The sequence below is a fragment of the Pteropus alecto genome, unplaced genomic scaffold (assembly GCF_000325575.1).
Source record: "Pteropus alecto unplaced genomic scaffold, ASM32557v1 scaffold259, whole genome shotgun sequence".
In the NCBI taxonomy this organism is placed as follows: Eukaryota; Metazoa; Chordata; class Mammalia; order Chiroptera; family Pteropodidae; genus Pteropus; species Pteropus alecto.
This window is the reverse complement of record NW_006442492.1, coordinates 1,286,514-1,304,433: the sequence shown is the minus strand read 5'-3', so window position 1 is coordinate 1,304,433 and position 17,920 is coordinate 1,286,514. Positions and strand designations below refer to the sequence as shown.

The 17,920-nt window shown below is 49.8% G+C and overlaps 1 protein-coding gene across 2 annotated transcripts in view; it reads left to right on the top strand.

Annotated features, from left to right (window-relative positions):
* WSCD2 (WSC domain containing 2) overlaps positions 1 to 14,238 on the top strand; it is a 101,475-nt gene extending 87,237 nt beyond the window's left edge. For both annotated transcript variants that reach the window (XM_006922176.3, XM_015597311.2), the window contains 2 exons: positions 5,665 to 5,865; positions 12,146 to 14,238. In XM_006922176.3, the coding sequence (XP_006922238.1) occupies positions 5,665 to 5,865; positions 12,146 to 12,498 (554 nt within the window). In that variant the 3' untranslated portion in view covers positions 12,499 to 14,238. The remainder of the gene's footprint in view (positions 1 to 5,664; positions 5,866 to 12,145) is intronic.
* The last annotated feature ends 3,682 nt before the right edge of the window (positions 14,239 to 17,920 follow it).

The following is a 17,920-nucleotide window of genomic DNA, read 5'->3' as shown; positions in this document are numbered from 1 at the left end:
GAAGAAATTCCAACTAAGTTTGCCTTGGATGAACTTTGAAGTTTAAGTTTTAGCCAGATGAGTCTGTATATGCATTTTTAAATAAACATTTTTTTGTTTGTTTGTTTTAAGGCCTGACATCCATTTCCCATTCTTGCGATGAAATCTTTATTTTCCTTAGGTATATTAACTCTCCTTCATTTTCTGTCCATGTTGCTTGTGTGATCTTGACCTACTACTAGCTTGTCGTGATAGGCACTTTATTGGGGCTTATGTCAACACTCTACTGTCCCTACCACAATAATTCATTTAAGGATGGATATGGGGCTGAATTTAAGCCAAAGGGAGTTAAGCTCAAAGAGAAGAAATAGCCTTTCTTTTATGTTCCTTGTATGCTGAACTTGGAAGCAACAAAGATATAATTGTGTAGCTCTTAACAAACATCTTGCCACCTCAATTCTATGAACTACTTGAGAAATAAGACAACCCCTGAAGAAAGCAGGGGGATGGGGTGGAGGGAGAGAGAGGAGAGAGAGAGAGAGAGAGAGATAGAGAGAAAGAGAAAGCATCAACCCTCCCTAGCAATCCCTCTGGCTCAAGCTGTGTAATGTTTCCTTAAGTGCCACAGAGAAAGGCAGGGGTTTGTGGGCTTTGAATGTGGCTGCCTTTTGACTAGGGGCTTAAAAATGCTTCCTCTGGCCTGAGCCCTTGCAGGAGAGAGTGAGCTCTCCCTGGAAGTTTGGGGCTGGCAATGGGGTATAGGCAAAGAGGGGGTTCCTGCCTCCCAGTAGCATCAGTCAATCTGGCTAAGCCTCAAGTCCCTCCACCCTCACCTTTGCAGCTGAGACATACTTAACTTAATGAAATCCTCAAACCCTGGTGGGTCCTGGAACATGGGGGAGAGGGGATCATGGTGTCAGAGGGAGGGGTAACTGCTGTCCTCGATTTGCCCTCACTGGGTGGCAGTTTGCTGCCCCTTTCCTGCATCAGACTCCAGGCATAAGAGCCATTTGTAGTTGGAAAACGCACCAGACATTGACACCTGCTGTCTCCTCTCCCTGGGACATCAGTCCTGTCCCCACCCTGAACCCATACTCACCTGCCTGGAAACCTGCTTCTCCAGCCACAGGTCACATCCCCCTTTGCAATGTCTCTTGCAGATTTTGGTATCCTTCTCCTTTATCTCCCTTGTACCTGGGGTACTTCTTTATCATGGCCCTTATTATTATTCATGTATTCATGTCACTGTTAATAATACTAATAATTGTGGGCATGGATTGAATATCCACGATGGGTCCAGCACTGTGACAGGCGATTTGTATATTTTGTAACTCAGTCTTAGGTGGTGGGGCGGGGGGCGGGGGAGGAGGGGTGCAGAAGGTGGGCAGGACTTACCCAGAAGGACAAGAGAGTCTCTGGCAGAGGCCGTGGTGTGGGCAGAGACTAGACAAGTAGGAGAGGATAGTGACACAGCGTGATGGTGAATGAAAATAGTTTGATGGTGTTGGGCAGTGAAGGGGATGGGGGCTGGGGCATGGGGCAGGAGGGGCAGCCAGGACTGGACACAACAAAGCCCCTGGAATGCCCTTCTGAGAGCTGCGCACATTGTCCTGGGGGCGATGGGTGAGTGGAGGTGAGGGGAGTGGGGTATAGAGCATTTTAGGCAGAGAAGTGGTGTGAAATACCCCTCTGGCCACAGAGGTTGCATGGGGGACATCTAGCCTGCAGGGTCACCCCAGGGAGCAACAATGATGGGGAGAAGGGGACAGTGGCGAAGAGCATTTAGGAGGTCATTAATTAGAAGTGAGGGGGCCTCAGTGATGGGCCCAGAGTGGGGTGGTTTCTATATCAGCTGATGCTCGAGTGACTCTCGCTGATTTATTTAAGCCCTTTAGAGTTTCTTCCCTAATCTCTGCTAACTAGGTAGAGAACTGGAGACACATACCTCCCTCTACTTGAGACCTCAGTTTCCTCCTCTGCAACAAGCATGTGTCTTGTGGGTGCCCCCCGCCGCGGGGCCCTCCTAGGTCTGCAGGGCTGCCTGACATTCTCATCTCCCTCCATTTTCTCTGTAACCTTTTCTTCCTTCATCCTGGCAAAAGACCCAACCCACCCAAGGGCTGTTGAGGAAGGGGAAGGAAGGGAGGGAGAGAGGGAGGGAAGAACCCTTCCCTCCCAGAATCCAAGTGTCTGTCCCATTTGAGTTCTGCCTTCTCTTCCCCTGACCCAGGGAGGTGGGCTATTTGCAAAGCATGGTTTTCTCTGTGACTGTCCATCCACTCATCTGTCTCTTTCTGTCCATCTGTCTACCTGTCTCTCTCTCTCTTGATCTTTCTCTCTCTACCTCTGCCTTTCCGTGTGTCTCTCTGTCTCATATGTATCTCTGTCTCCCTCTATTTCTCAGTCCTGTGTCTCTGTCGTTCTCTCCTTATTTTGTTTCTGTGTGTGTCTGTTTCTCTCTCCCCTTCTACTCCCTTCCTTTGTCTCAACCATCCCTCTCTCCAGACATCTTTCTGTTTCTGGTCTCTTCTCTCTCCCTAGGCTTTATCTCCCTTCTCTGTCCCCCTCCCCATCTTGGGGACCCCTCAGCCCTGAGTACAGGCTCTAGCTCTGTGGCCTGTCAGGTCTCAGAGCCTAGATCTCTGAGGAAGAAGTGACTGGGATAACAGCCCAGAGTTAGGGAGAGCCCTTCTCCACCCCTGGAGGCCCACAGATGGGGCAGGAGATTGATGAGGCAGCCTCTCAGTCCAGCTGACACAGGACAAGAATTCCTAAGGACTACCTCAAAACAAACTCTATTATTTCTAGAAGACTCTCAGTCTCTGGGATGTCCATGTCCAGAGCCAGGAGTGGGCCTCTCCTACCCCAGTAAACACCAGGCCCTGCAAAAATGTGGAGTCTCTGCCACTGCCCTTCTCTGTGCCTCAGTTTGCCTAATGGCAAAATGCATATAGGCAACTATAATATTGGGAGATGGGAGGAAGAGAAGGAGAAAATCTATCTTGTTCTTTCTGTGGTCTGAAACCACAAGGTCATTCCTCCAAATTCTAGGACAATTGTCCAGCCCCTAAAGTTTGAAGGTCATGTGGGTGCCCCAGACAAGCTGCTTTCTTGTGACCCTTCAAAGTAATGATTTAAATATTTCACATTTATGTACAGGAGGTGCTGGGTCCTGTGTAAGAGAAAAATAGGGAAGGGAGGCCTGGAAATGGAGTTCAACAATTCTGCCCTGGCCCCAAGCTTGCATCCCAGATTCTTCTGTGCATCCCTGATCCCCTCTAGAAGGACCTTCTTAGGGGACAGCTGAGCAACCATCTGTTGTTCCTCAGGCAAGCTTGTTTAATGTAGCTTCTCAAAGCCTGCTTTGTGGACATAAAACTCTCCTCTCCCTGGGAGACATTCTGCTAAGTGGAATTTTTCTTACCTCCCTACATTTCCAATACTCTGTATAGACTAAGCCCCAGGCAACCAAAATCTAGAATCTGGAGCAAATTTTTTCCAATATTCCTAGTTTTTCTTTTTTTATCTTGATAAATACTGTGCTAGGTTGACTCCACCGTGGAACAAAGAGAAGTGTGATTCTCACAATGCATGGAGCTGATTTACACGAGTTTGACCATTCTGCCGTGTATCTGACGATTTTTCTTCTCTGAGAATCTGGTAGATTCCTGTGTACCTCCTTCTTGTGTTTTTCCATTGCTGTGCTCATGGTTAAATGGATTTTGGTGAAGGTAAAATGAAATAATAAATGGGAAGTCCTTTGTCCATGTCATGAAGAGCTCTACCAGTGAAATGCATGACAGCATGACATGAAATTGTATCCAGTGCCACCTTGTGGGTAAATGTCTGTGTCCCAAGCTCTCGCTCAAGCTGCCGTACCACATTCCTCATTGCCCTCAGGAAGCAATTTTTCCCATGATGCTGTGCTTCCCATGGTCCTCAAAGACGGTGGGTTAACATTTTCTCATGAATATGGGCCAGTGTTAATTTTCAAGGCTAGGCTCATCCCTGCAACTTGGCTTGGCAATTCCCAGGATGCCATCTGACTCAGGAAACAGATTCCATTCCTGGCTCTTCTGCCCTGTGGCCCTGTAAGGGGGGCTGCACCTCTCCGAACCCAGATCTTCAGGAACAGGAGTAGGTACCATGCTAGCCTCACCTTAATCCACCTTAAAAGCCAGAGCACAAAGCCTTAGAACTGTTGTGAGTGGGTAGGGAAGAAATTACTCTAGGATTGATGAAGCAGGGTTTTCCCCTGCGACTTGTTCTGCACTAGCTGCCATTTATTGAAACCTTACTACATGTCTCATTGATTTCTCACACCAGCCCTGTGAAGGAAAGCCGCATGGTTCCATTATACAAATGAGGAAACTGAGGCCCAAAGAGATGACATGATGTCCAGGATTACTCATTAAGAACACAGCCAGTATCTTGAAGAACTAGTACAATAATATTTCTCCTTGCCTTTCAAGATACTATCCAAATGCCTTAGCTTTCTTGAGACTAGAAAGCTCGGATGGTGAAGAACACAGTCTTGGTCATCTATATAGCTTGGGTTTGAATCTCGTCTCTGACTCTCACTAGTTCTGTAACTTGAGCAAGTTAGTTGATCTCTCTATGCCTCAGTTTCCTTATCTTTAAAATTGAAGTTGCCTAATATATGTAAAGGGTTCAGCACAGGGTCGGTGCCATAGGAGCTTTCCCCATTCTCCAGCTATTCAGAACTTGCAGTTACTCGGCTTTTGAAATGAAAACTGAATCATGTCCCTTCTTCTTTTTGCTTAAATCATTTTAGGGGCTGCCCATTTTTTCTGGTCTAGGACTGAATTCCTCATCACATCCCCCATAACTCCCTCCAGCCTCACACTCCCCCCTTGCTCTCTGCTCTCACTTAGCAGTCACTCCTCTGTCACCCATCTCTTCCCACGGACCGTAGGATCTTTTCACCTGCTGTTCCCTCCACCATTCCCTTCTCTTTGGGGTTAGTAAAGTCCTCCTCAGCTAAGCATTTCTTCCCCCCAGAACACCTTTCTGGATGCCGCCTGCCTAGGTCAGTGATCTAGGTTAGGCTAGCTGGGCTGCTCAGCTCCAGGCTGCAGGTCAGACCCACATCTGTTCCATGTGTTTCTCACCATCTGGGACCAACAGCCCTCCAGGACATGTTCTCACAGTGATTGCGAAAGCACACAATAATAAAGAGAAACATGTGATGCACCTTGAGACGTTGGCAGAGACCCACCTCCACCCTCATTCCACTGGCCTCAGCACGTCATATGGCCATGCCCAACATCAGTGGGGTGGGGTTATAGACTTCACCTAAAGAGGAATCAATTGTCCATCATCCGACACATCACTGTGAGGCCTCTCTCACAGCGCCCAAGTATGAATACTTCTCTCCAAAGCACTGACCAGGGCAGTGACTTTACATTCATTTGTGTCACTATTTGAATAATCTGGCTCTCAAAAACAGTAAGACCCATGGACCTTTTTGCAAATCATTTTATCCCCAGCTCTCAGCACAATGCCTGGCACATAAGAGGCGCTCAATAAATATGCGAGTAAACGAAAGAATTAATGAGTAAGCGAACATATGAGGACTCCTGAGGTGGCTCGGAACGGGGTGGGGTGGACTTTTTGCCTTCCCCAATTCACCTGCCATGTCCCCCACCCTCTGACTGTGGGAAGGGTTTAAAGGTGAGCGGGACCACTGGCGCAGCGGGAGGACCATCTGCATCAAGACACACGAGAGCGGCCAGAAGGAGATCGAGGCCTTTGATGCCGCCATCCTGCTCATTCGTAACCCCTACAAGGCTCTCATGGCGGAGTTCAACCGCAAGTACGGTGGCCACATCGGCTTTGCTGCACATGCCCACTGGAAGGGCAAAGGTACTACTTGAGAGGGGAGGCACAGGGCCTTGGGGGGCAGGGGACAGTGCACTGAGCCAGTGCTGTCTCGGAATCCAGGATGCATCCTGGCAGGCATGTGTGTGAGGTTGAGATTCCACTTCCTCAGCTTATATAGCCTGGGAGGTGCACTTCCCACGTCCCACCACACCCTCAAGCATCAGCCTTTGTTAGCTGGGCTTTTATGATAACATAGTAGTGAAGGACATGGGCCCTGAGAGCAAGACTACCTGGGACTTAGCTTGTCACATCTATAAAATAGGGGATGATAATGGAGGGGGGGAGAGCACTCTAAAAATTTAACCCTTTAAAGGCTGTAGATGGTACTCATGGAAATGGAGACCCTCATATGGGGTTGATTGTAGCAAGTTCAAGAGCCCTTTCCTGGGAGTCAGGAGACCTGAATCCAGCCGAGGCCAAGAGATCACTTACAGAGCATTATTTTAATGAAATTCTCAACAACTCTGGGCTGGGTTGGAAGGCTCAGAGAGGGTAAGTAACTTGCCCCAGGTCACACAGCTAGGAAGTGACAGTGACAGCCCCTGAGCACCGAACTTCATTAAAATGGTCTGAGGTTTCTGACACTTATTAGCAGGTAATTACTGTGTCTTAAGGTGAGGTGGCAGCCCAGAGTAGTGGTGAGAACTTTCTGACCCAGGTTCTGGCATCTTGGGTACACCTTTAACTGCCCAGGATCTCGAAAGCCCATGTCAATTACCATCATCAGAGAATCACACCCAGGGATATCCCCACAATTAACCCATTTTGGGAGAGGCTAAGTCCAGGGAGGTAAAGGAACTTTTACTAGGAAATGGTGGACCTGGGGTTTGAACCCAGGGAATCCTGCTCCAGAGCTGACGCCCTTAACCACTGTGCTAACCTATGATGACAGGCCAGATGAAATATCAGTGGTTATAAATCACCCATCCCAGAGCCTCTGACTCCCAGCAGATGCTCTGTAAATGTGAGCCCCGCCCCCACCGTCACTTCATCCAGCCTCCAGAAGCCAAGCTGTTCCATCCTCAAGCCCAGAGGTGCTTCTTGCTCCTCCAAACCCTCCCCTTGGCTTCCATCTGCTCCGAAGCCCCAGCCACCCCCCGACCCCCGAAAGAGGACCTGAGCATGGCAAGATGATGTTAACTCAGTGATTCGCCAATCACACCCTAAACATTGATGTCATTGATTAAAACTCTTGGGCCTGCCTGACCAACTGTGCCCTGGGTTCCTTTCACTCAAGGGGCCTCATCTGTCTCTCCACTGCCTGGCTCCCCCTCTCTGAGGGGGTGGAAGCTTGGACAGGTGGTGGCATCATTTGTTCTCTTGTTCCCAGGAGTGAAGAAGCCTCTGAATTATTTATTTGTAGAACAATTGGCAGTGAGCACTGGTCAGGGCCAAGCTGAGAAGTCTGCAGATGCAAATGGCAGGAGCTGGTCCCCTGAGCAGAGACTCTGCTTGTCAAGTTGGAAAGAACCTGGAAGATCACTGAACCCAGTGGTTCTCAGCCCCAGCTGCACAGCAGAACCGTCAGAGCAGTATGGGAAAATCCCAGTGCCCAAGCTACACCCTGGACCATTACTGGAGCGGAGCCTGGGCATCTGTATTTTTCAAAGCTCCCAGCTGCTTCCAGTGTACAGGCAGGACCGAGAGCCACTGATTCATCCTCTGTTTATTAATGGAGAAACTGAGGCCCAGAAAGAGGCTGGCACTTGCCAAGGTCACTTGGACACATAGTGGCAGGACTAGAACCCAGCTCTTCACTTCCCAGCCATTCTGCTGCCCCAAGTGAAAAAGGAGGGGACTCACTTAGGAAGCTCATGGGAAACCAGGCACTTGGCTTTCATTATCTCATTTAAACCTTCTAATTACCAAAGAGGTAAGGAAAGTGACCATAATCATCCTAACATTCCATTTCACGGGTGAGAAAACCATCCCAGCAAGGGAGCGAGTCACGTGACTGAGGACCCAGGTGTTGATGGAACTGGGATTCACACCCAGGCATTGGCTACTCTCTCCTTCCCAGGGGTGTTGCTGACCCCCTGATGCATTTGGAGGTTCTCCCCTCCCGGCATAGCCCCTTGTCTCAGGTTCAGACAGTGTTAACTCCCAGGAGCTGCCTTGCCTCTTTTTCTTTACTCAAGACAACTGGGAGCTTTAAAACCAAAGATAAGGGAGGCATCAGGACGGCTGAGCCAAGAGGCTGCAGGGGGTGGGAGAAAGAGAGGGTTCCGGCATACACATTTCATAGTGGGGGTCCCCACATTATTCTGGAATGGGAGGCCTATCCCAGTGCCCCCTCCCAGGCCCAACCCAGGTCTTCAGGTGCTCTGTGAGAGCCTTCCCCAAAGAACCCAAGCCCCACAGTCGCCCCTCAGCCCATTTCTCTCATTTGTGTTAACATCTGGCTCCTGTAAGCACTTAAGTTTGCTGGTACTTTAGGGCTCCTGCACCAGCAATGTCAATATCACTTGGGAACTAGTTAGAAATGCAAATTCTCAGGCCCCACCCCGGACCTTATGACTCGGAAACTCCTGGAGGGGGACTGGCAATCCCTCCAGGTGTTTCTGATGCACCCCCAGCCTCCGTCGCAGAATCACTCCTTTAAATCCTCTATGTTCCAAGTGTGACCTGTGGACCAGCAGCACTGACTTTACCTGGGAGATTTTTAGAAAAGCAAACCTTAGGCCCCCATCCCCCACCCACAGGCTTTACTGATCAGAATCTGCCTTTTCACAAGATTCCCTCTGAAGCTTTGTGTGCACTTGAATCTGAGAATTGCTTCTTTAGGAAGCCCTGGGCCTAGAACATGAGGATCACCCACCTCAGAGCAGAGGTCACCCCATCCTGGCCATTTTTTACTCCCAGTTATAGTTGAGTCAAAGCTCCTACAGTACCCCCCACCTTGACTTTTGGTTCCGTAACGTTAATTTTACAATCTCCCTGGAGTGTGTCCAAAGCAAAGTTTTATGTGATATGATTACACAAGGTGAATTGTCCTGGATCTGTTTAATGAAACAGAGACTGTTTAATGATTCCATGGAGAATTAAGTACAGTTAAGCTATTAATCAGTCCCCAGTTCCTCCTCTGGACAGGAAGATGGAGCGAAGAGTGGCCAGCCCATGCCCTGCCCGGCCCACATGTGTGACAGTTCCAGTGGAACCGGCCCCTGTTACCGGTGGTCCGTGACTTGGTGTGCCTTTATCCCCCAATGTGAAGGCAACCATCAATCACTGGAAAACCTGAGCTAATCGAGGGCTTTTGTTTTTAATTTTTATTCTTCTCCTTTCCCATGAAGTAACTGAGGAGCTTCAAGTGGGGAATCCGTCCATGGTGGGTGGAGGGAGACCTCTGCTGCTGAAACAGCCTGGGTATCAAATGCGGTGCTGGAAGGAAGCTCTGACTAAAATGATGGAGCAAGTGGGGCATCTCAGAGAAGCTGGGGGCCAACATTAGGATTAATCGTAACAGGCACCAACATTTATCGAGCACCTCCCGTATCCAAGGCTCTGTGCTAGGGCCTTTCAAATCTGATTCTATTCCATGTGCACTGCCTCTAGGATGCAGATCTTAGCACAATCACCATTTTGCAGGTGGGTAAACTGAGACTCGAGGAGATGGACTAAGGTCCCCGACGTCACACAGCAAATGTCGAGAGGAGCTGGGTTTTGAACGCTGGCAGTCTGACTTTAAAGTTATCTGTGAACAGACGCTGTGTCTTAGACAACGCCTGAAAATGAAGTGAGCAGTAGTAGACTAGAGTCTGGAGCGAGAAGGGTGCCTGAGCTGATCAGATCAGGAGCTCTCAAAGGGTTTGCTGGGAGGGTGGAAGCCTGGCTCAGTCTGGGATAGGCATGGGTTTGATTCCTGCATTGGACGCCCACTGTGTGACCTTTGGCAAGTGGCTTCATGCCTCTAAGTCTCCCTTTCCCCGTGTGTAAAATCTGGCTAGTAATTCCTACTCTCTAGTCCTCTTGTGAGCGCTGTATGAGATAGTGCATGTGAAGTGCCCAACACAGCCCTGACACTCAGTAGGTGCTCAAGCAACATACGTTCCCATCCCAGGGAGGTTTGCAGTCAACAAGGATGCCATATCATCTCCATCCCACCTGCATCCACGGCTAGGGGCACCAGCCAGGGAATCCTGACCACCACACAGAATGGCCCTTCCTTTTCCTTAGGACAACCCTGCAGCCCTCCTTCAGCAGCCACTTGAGATGGTCAGAAGTGGCCAAGCCTAGAAGTCCAGATCTGTGTGTCACTGCTTGTCCAAGTGTCATCTCCATTCACCTGGGCTTCTGCCATGGCAGCAGCAGGTATCCTGAATCACCAGGGATGCTGTGAGGTGACTCAGGAGTGGGGAAATTCTAAAAAGGGGTAAAACAGACTATACACATGCTAAATTTTTTTCTAATCACCCAGATACATCTGGTCTTAACCCATTAGAACAGTGTGGGCCCAATTAGCCAGATACATTGTAAATAACCTATTTTAAGGATAAAAAATATCCTTGTCACCAGCATAAATATTTCTCAAGCATCCATGGTGTTCCGGGGCACTGGAGGAACAGGAGCCCCACCACAGATTCTGATGTGTTCTGAAAAGAAAGAAGAGTCCTTTATCACATCTCAGTGTGGTGGCAGTTGGGAATTTCAATTTAGTTCAGCAACCATTTATTGAGCCCCTGCTGGTTGTAAGGCAGTGGAAGGAAGTGGGGGTGAGGCTTCTGGTACCTGGGAATGATCGGGACCTGGAATCAGGCAGGCCTGGTCTGAATGGTGCTTCCTATCTGTGTGGCCTTGGGCAAGTCACCTCACCTCTCTGAGCCTCAGTTTCCTCCGTGGTGATAAGTGAACAGCAGTCCTTTCCTTTCAGAGTAATCGTTAGGATTAAATGAGATTGTGAGTACCCAGCAAGGGATGAGGATTTCATTATTAAGAACCAGCTGGGCTCCCCAGCCTAACTTGGGAGACTCAGTGATGCTCATTCAGTCAGCAACTCCTCCTGGATGGCGTGGGTGGTGTTGCCCGTGAAAATCAGTGGATCTGGCTTCCGGGTTTTGGAGTGCCTGCCCTGTGATTCTCCCTCCAGCGAGCACTCAGAATAGAGGCTGCAATCTCTTTCCCCATCCCCACCATCTTTTCTGGCCACCCACCCGCCCATGCTGTAACCCAGGCTGCTTCTGTCAGAGTTTCAGCAGCACCAGGGGCTGGCTGGCTGTCTCTCTCAATTCCTCTGCAGGGCTCCCCAAGGAATCTCCCGCATTCTATCATAGCCTGTCTTTCAAGTCAGACAATCCCAAACACACCTTCCCAATTTTGGTGACAATCCATCCTGTCATTTTACCATAGAAAGGTAACAAACAGCAGAAAGAAACAGTACATGATTCTTCAATAAAAAGCAAAGAAAGGTAGTACAGAAAGGTGGAAAGATGACAGTATAAAAAATCTGACTTAACTATGCCTAGCCCACAATGTGTTGGCGAGACAGATAACATATGTGGAGGGTACAGAGGGGACTGTGAAGTCCAGAGGAGGCACCGGCCTGAGCCTGGGGAGTCAAGAAAGACAACATCTTACCTGAGACCAGAATAATCACAGTAATAATAATAGCCAGTGTATACTGAGCACCTACTGGATATGGGCGCCATACCAAAAACTTTATATGCTTTTTCTACTTACTCTGTACAATGGTCTTATTATTATACTCTAAGCAGATACTATTACTACACAGGACAAGTATTACTACACAGGATAACTTGATAGTGAAAACCCCAAACTTTGAAGCCAGACTGGATTCAAATCCTAGATCTTCCAGTTAGTAGCTGTGTGACCTTGAGCAAGTTACCTAACCTCTCTGTGCCTCAGTTTCCTTTTCTGTTACATGAAGAAAATGATGAAACCTGCCTCATAGGGTCGCTGAGAAGAATGAATGAATGAATAGCTACGTTAATACATTTATTATGCTGTATATTAATATAAATATATATTGAAATATCAAAAGTTAGTAATATACGTTTATATGGGTCTGTGCCTGGCATGTAGTGAGCACGCAACAGATGTTATTATTATCCTCAAAGAGAAGGAAGGGCTAAGGATGTTCCAGGCAGAAGCAGCAGCACCGAGGTGGGAGGAACTGGATGAGTCTGGAGATCTGCAAGGAGTAATGGCGTTTTCAGCGCTGTGAATAACTGCAGCCCCTGCCAGCGCCACCTGACCTGCACGCTTTGAGCCCCTCCGACTTAGCTGCCCCCTCCTCTCTCCACAGAGTGGCCAGAGTTTGTGAGGAACTATGCCCCGTGGTGGGCCACGCACACGCTGGACTGGCTCAAGTTCGGCAAGAAGGTGCTGGTGGTGCACTTTGAGGACCTGAAGCAGGACCTGTTCGTGCAGCTGGGCCGGATGGTCGGCCTGCTGGGTGTGGCAGTCAGGGAGGACCGGCTGCTCTGTGTGGAGAGCCAGAAGGACGGCAACTTCAAGCGCTCGGGGCTCCGGAAGCTGGAGTATGACCCGTACACCGCCGACATGCAGAAGACCATCTCCGCCTACATCAAGATGGTGGACGCGGCCCTCAAAGGGAGGAACCTCACGGGCGTTCCCGACGACTACTACCCCAGATGACGTGTTGGGGGGTGGGGGGACCGGGCTGGGAGTCCTGACCAAGCAAGGGACTCGAGACCCTGGGGACGCCAACCCATCTGGCCTCTCTTTGGTATGGGGACAATCCATTTGGCTGCTGTTGGCCTGCAAGGAGTTTCCTGCATGACAAAGGAGGCTCAAGGGAAGAGATTGCCCGGGCACCCCCCACCTGCTCTCAGTCCCCTTTGGAGATGGAGAGGCAACTGATTTGGGGGGTTCCAGCCACATGGGCCCTCTTCTGCCTCCCACATCCCTACCCCCGCCACTCTGGGTTCCCTTCCCCTTGTGGGAGGGAGGGCTCCTGGGTGTCCTGGAGACATGGGTGCCTCACCACAGGTGTTGAGGACCCTGATGTAAGAGCTAAAGGGACTGTTGTAAAAAAGTAGCCCCCGATGCTCTTCTCTCCTGGGCTGTTTTTATGGCCTCCCCTTCTCTCCTCCGCCCCGAAAGCCTTGGCACCAAGGTTCGTCCAGGCCACTTCTGTTTGAAGAAAGATTTCTGGGAAGTTTCTCTGTAGTCTTAGGTTTCTGACACGCTGTATGGGGTGGGAAAGCACTGGTGCTCACAGTAGATTAATTGGCACTACCATGTGGGGTCACTGGCATCATGGGCCCACCCCCAGGTCACACTGCTCCTGAGAAACAATCTGACTGCCTGCCCACTTCTAAGGCTGGAATTCTGCCCTTTTCTTCCCTTGCTGTATCTAGGAGGTGTCCTTGGGATCCTCGATCCCATTTCCAGGGTTCTTCAGGCACCAACAGTTATCCCACCAGGATGGCCATAGGCCACATGCAGAATCTGAGGAAAAATGAGAGCCCCAGTAACACATCTCTCCATTGTGGGGTCTGGCACATTGATCTTACACTGCCCTTCTGACCCCTTCCAATGGGTCTTTTGCTATCCAGGTGAGAGAGCAAGGGTGCTCCAAATCAGGGGGAACCAAACCCAGAAGAGACCCCTGACCATCAACCACCCCTTGATCACAATCCAATGGAGCCAGCTTTCCTTGGGGATCCTTTAAGGAATGAAATGAATGGGACGGCTCTTTATTTCCATACAAATGCTGTTCCCTTGATGCTGAGGCATCAAACCAAAGGATTCCTGAGGACCTGAATCCCTGATCATTGATCTTAGAAAGCATCTATCCAGGATCCCATCAGTTTCCCCACCTTGGAGACCAGTGGCTTCGCCCCCAGCCCTCGCCTGCATTCCTATACCATTCCCCACCATGTAGACGCAAAAGCCATAGCTCACAGCTCTTTACTCTTCTGTCTGGAGCAGCCTCCCCACCACCCCAAGCAGCCTTTCTGAAGCCTTGGGGTGCAGGTAAATTCTCATTCCCAAATAGCCAAGAGACTATAGAGAAGGTGAGTGTAAAGAGATATATTTTTTTAAGAGGAATATGACTAATAATGTTCCACCTCTTGGAACCTGGCCATGCAAAGAGAGGGGCCCGGGAATCGGGCCTTCTGTTCTCCCCCTGAACCCCTCATCCGTAGGATTTGGGCCATCCCAGGGCCTAGCCAGGGGGCTCTGAATGTATTTTGTAACGTATTTCTTTCCCCTGGTCTAGTCTTCTCTCCAGAAGCAGCAGAGGGCGTGGCCTCCCCTCCCACTCAGAGGCCAGCTCTCTCTGGGAGCCTCTTGGTCCAAGACCTGGGCCAGTTCTTTGCTGGTGGTCACCTCAGGCCACAAGCCCCTGTCTGAAGATTCCTCAGGTCAACACCCTCATTAAAAGTGAGTTTTGTTGATAATTCTGCCAAGTGGTAGAGTATTGTGTGAGGCGAGTTCATATATGGGATGTTTTTCTGGCTGTGGTGTGTGTGTGTGTGTGTGTGTGTCAGAGATAGAGAATGTTCTGGGGTTCACAATTGCTTTTGTGTCTGCGTAACTCTGTAACTGCCCGTGAAGGACTGTGTGCCTCGGTGTGTAAAATGGCCTCTATGTTCAGCTGCCTCTGTGTCATGAGACTGTATCCCCCATGCTGGTGTGATGATCGTCACATCACAGTGTGTCCGTGTGAGTTCCCATGTGCAGAATTGTGTACACATGGAAGAGGAAGTGGCCATTGTGTAGGAACCCCATGCGTGAGAAGGAGCCTGTCTATTGTGGAGGGATGGCTTCTGCACATACCTTATGTCTTTGGCAGTTGTGTGTGTGAGGAAGGGGTGTGGGAAGAGAGGGATTACTAGAGTGAGGTGTAAGTGTCCCTGCTTGGGTTGGTGCGTGGGTGTGGAAGAGGTTAGCTAGGGAAGGTGTTCCTTTTGTGTATTTGTGAGTGTGTGTGAGAGAGAATCCCGGAGTGTGCGGTGCTGTGCACTCGTGTGCAGGAAGGAAGTCAGTGAGTGCGAGGGGAAAGAGAAGGCCCCCCTGTGCCCTGGTGGGTGGAGTGAGTCTCCGCTTCTAACCTCAAACACTCTTGAAGGAGGGCCCTATGTCCTCTCTCCTCACACAACAGAGGGCTTCTGTGGAAAAGGGCTGGCGCCTCAGGAACTGTTCTCAGCCCAAGGGAGGGGTAAGGGTTTACGTACTTCCACATGAACAGTAAGGGGGAGAGGGATGGCAAACAGAGCTGGGACAGATGGAGGGGAGGGAGAGGCTTCTCCCTACCCAAGGGCAGAGCTCAAGAGGACCGAGAGATGGGAGAGGCCATTCTCCTAATTTTTTTGGAAAGGAAAGAAATATCTCAGAAAGAGGAGAGTGTGAGGTTGTTCCAAGATTAAGGGCAAGGTCTTTCTCCTCTGGGGGCTTGTGTTGGCTCCAGAAATCCTTCTGTGACCCCCAGGCTAAACACTGACCCCAATGTCAAGCCAAGCCTGACCTGGTCACAAATGGAGCCTCAATCTTAGAGTCTTGATCCTGAGTCACGACTAGCTCCAATCTTGATCACAGACTGAGCATATACTGGACATACGCTGATCCATGATCATGGCCTCACACTGATCTCCGATGTCATCACCACAATGAACCAGAATCCTGGCCAGAGTCCCAGATCTGGAGAGTCCCTCTCCATATCGAGTCTTGACCCAGTCATTGCACTCCAGCCTGGGTCCTAGGCCAAGCTTTAACCTGCTCAGAACAAATGCTGATAGTGTCTCCTGGCTGAGCCCAAATCTCTGCCAGAGACTGAGCTCTGATTCCGGTCACAGACTAAGGCCAAGTCCTAACCCTGAGTGAATCCTGACCTTGGTCACTCTGAGCCCTGACCTTGACCTCAGTCTGAGCCCTCACCTGGCCTCCGATCAAGCCTTGATTCTGGTCCTAGGCTGAGCCCTGAAGCAGTATGCCAATTTCCTCTCACTCCTCTAAATAGCATCTTTCTAATCAAACCCTCCCTGACCAGAAGTGATGTAAGCCATGGAGCATCTACTTCCAAGCTCTCCTCAACTCTCCTCCTTGGCTCTCACAGATTCTGTGCCTTACCCTCCTAAAGAGCTCACAGCCCTTTAGACCAGAGGTGGAGCTGAGATGGACAGTTTAGCAGCTTCTTCTTTGGCCAATCTCTGCCTTTTTAATCATACTTCGACAACCTTCTTGAATCAAATCTTTATGTTTCAAACCTAGAAGAAACAAGGTAGCATTTGTTCATTCAAGGTAGCATTCATTCATTTGTTTGTTCATTTCTTCAACAATCTTTACCGAGCATCTACTGTGTGCCAGGCACTGCTCTAGGTTCTAAAGATTTCAAAAGGAACAAAACAGACAAAACTCCCCATTCCTGCAGAGTCTGCATTTTACCAAGTACCAAGCAGATACTTGCAAGTGATCGGAAAGTTTCTGAGGAGACAATGGTGGGATAAAGGGAAAAGGGCTTGGGGGGCTCCTGACCAACCCTAGGAAGTTGTTAACCCCATTGGTCAACAGGAGCACTGATTCACAGAGACTAGTGCTAACTGGCCTGAATCACACGGAGATTAATAGCAGCACTAGGGCCAGCTGCTGCCCTCTCGCAAAAGTCCCATCTGCACGCACAGTGACAGCGCCCTTGCACCTGAGGAGGAGGGAATGCTTTGGATCCTAGTGCAAGGGACATGCCTGGCATGGAAGCCAGGACACCTGGGCTCTCATCCTTCTGTTGCCTCCAGTGCATGTGGCTCCAGGACCTGAGGAGAACAGGCAGGGCTGGGATTTCCTCCTTATTTCTCCAGTGATGCTGGAGGCTGCTGCCAAAGTATTGCCAGTGGGAGGAGGAGAAGGATGGGGATGCTGCAGAGCAGGTCCTTCAGGGACCCGTATCCTTCCCGAGGCCCAGCCTAGCCTTCCCTCCCCCCTTCTTTCTTGCATTGGTTTGTTCTTTCCCCATCCCTTCCCCCTTTCTCATTGTGTTTCTTTACACTCCCCCCTGCTCTCAATTTCCCTTTTTGCTGTCTCTCTTATTTCCTCCAGCTGCTCATAAACCCCTTTTCTTTCTTGTCCTTTCTCTCTCTCCTTATCTCCCTCTCTCTCTCTTTCACTCATTTCATCATTATCTCTTTCAGATTTCTGCTTTTGTTTATGCAAGCATCTCTCTATATCTACCTCCTGATCTCAGAGCTCTCCACCTCTCTGCCTGCCTTTTGTTCCCTCCCTTCTTCTCTTCCTCCCCACTCCTATTGTCCTCCCTTGAATCCTCCTCCTCATCTTCCTGGAGAGTGGGAGCGACTCAGCAGGATCCAGACACAGTGAGACAAATGCTACCCAGGCCGGTAACCAAGGAAGTGGTTTCCTTAGCAACAGAATTTGCAGGCATGCACTTTGCTGCCCCATCCCTTAGCTATTACAGTAAGTACTGAGAGGGGGCAGGAGAAGCAGTAAGCCTGGAGATAGATCAGTAAAGACACTGCCGTAGTGATCCTCTTGAGAGGGGACCATGGTCAGAGATCAGCTCAGTACCTGGCACTTTGGAGACACTAAAAAATCCGAGAGGTGGCAGGCTGTGGGGTCAGAGAGAGGCATATAGGGTGGAGAAAGCTGAGGGAGAAATCCACAGGACTTGGTGATAATCTGGATGTGGGGTAGGGGAGCTGGCGAAGAAGGCAAAGGGGCCACCAAGATTCTGCCTGTGCAGCTCCTGGGAGAAGAGCCTGGGGCAGAGGCACAGGTGAGGGAGGGAGAAAAGATGGTAAACAACATAGCTCCCGGTCCCCAAGAGTTCACCATCTAGTTGGAGAGACATTGAGGAAAGAAAGGTGGGGACAATTCTCCCTATAAATTGGTGACAAGGAACGTGGGAGATCAAGCACAGCCCTGAGGGTGGTGAGAGGCTCAGAGAAGGTAAGTAATTTGCTCGGCTGACACAAAAATTGTTGACGACACTTGGATTCGAATCTGGGAGAATTCTAGAGCCTGTCTCAAAGATGGAAGACAGAAGAGGGTAGAAAATCTGTAGACAGAGAGGGAGAGACGGAGGAAGAGGGAGAGAGAC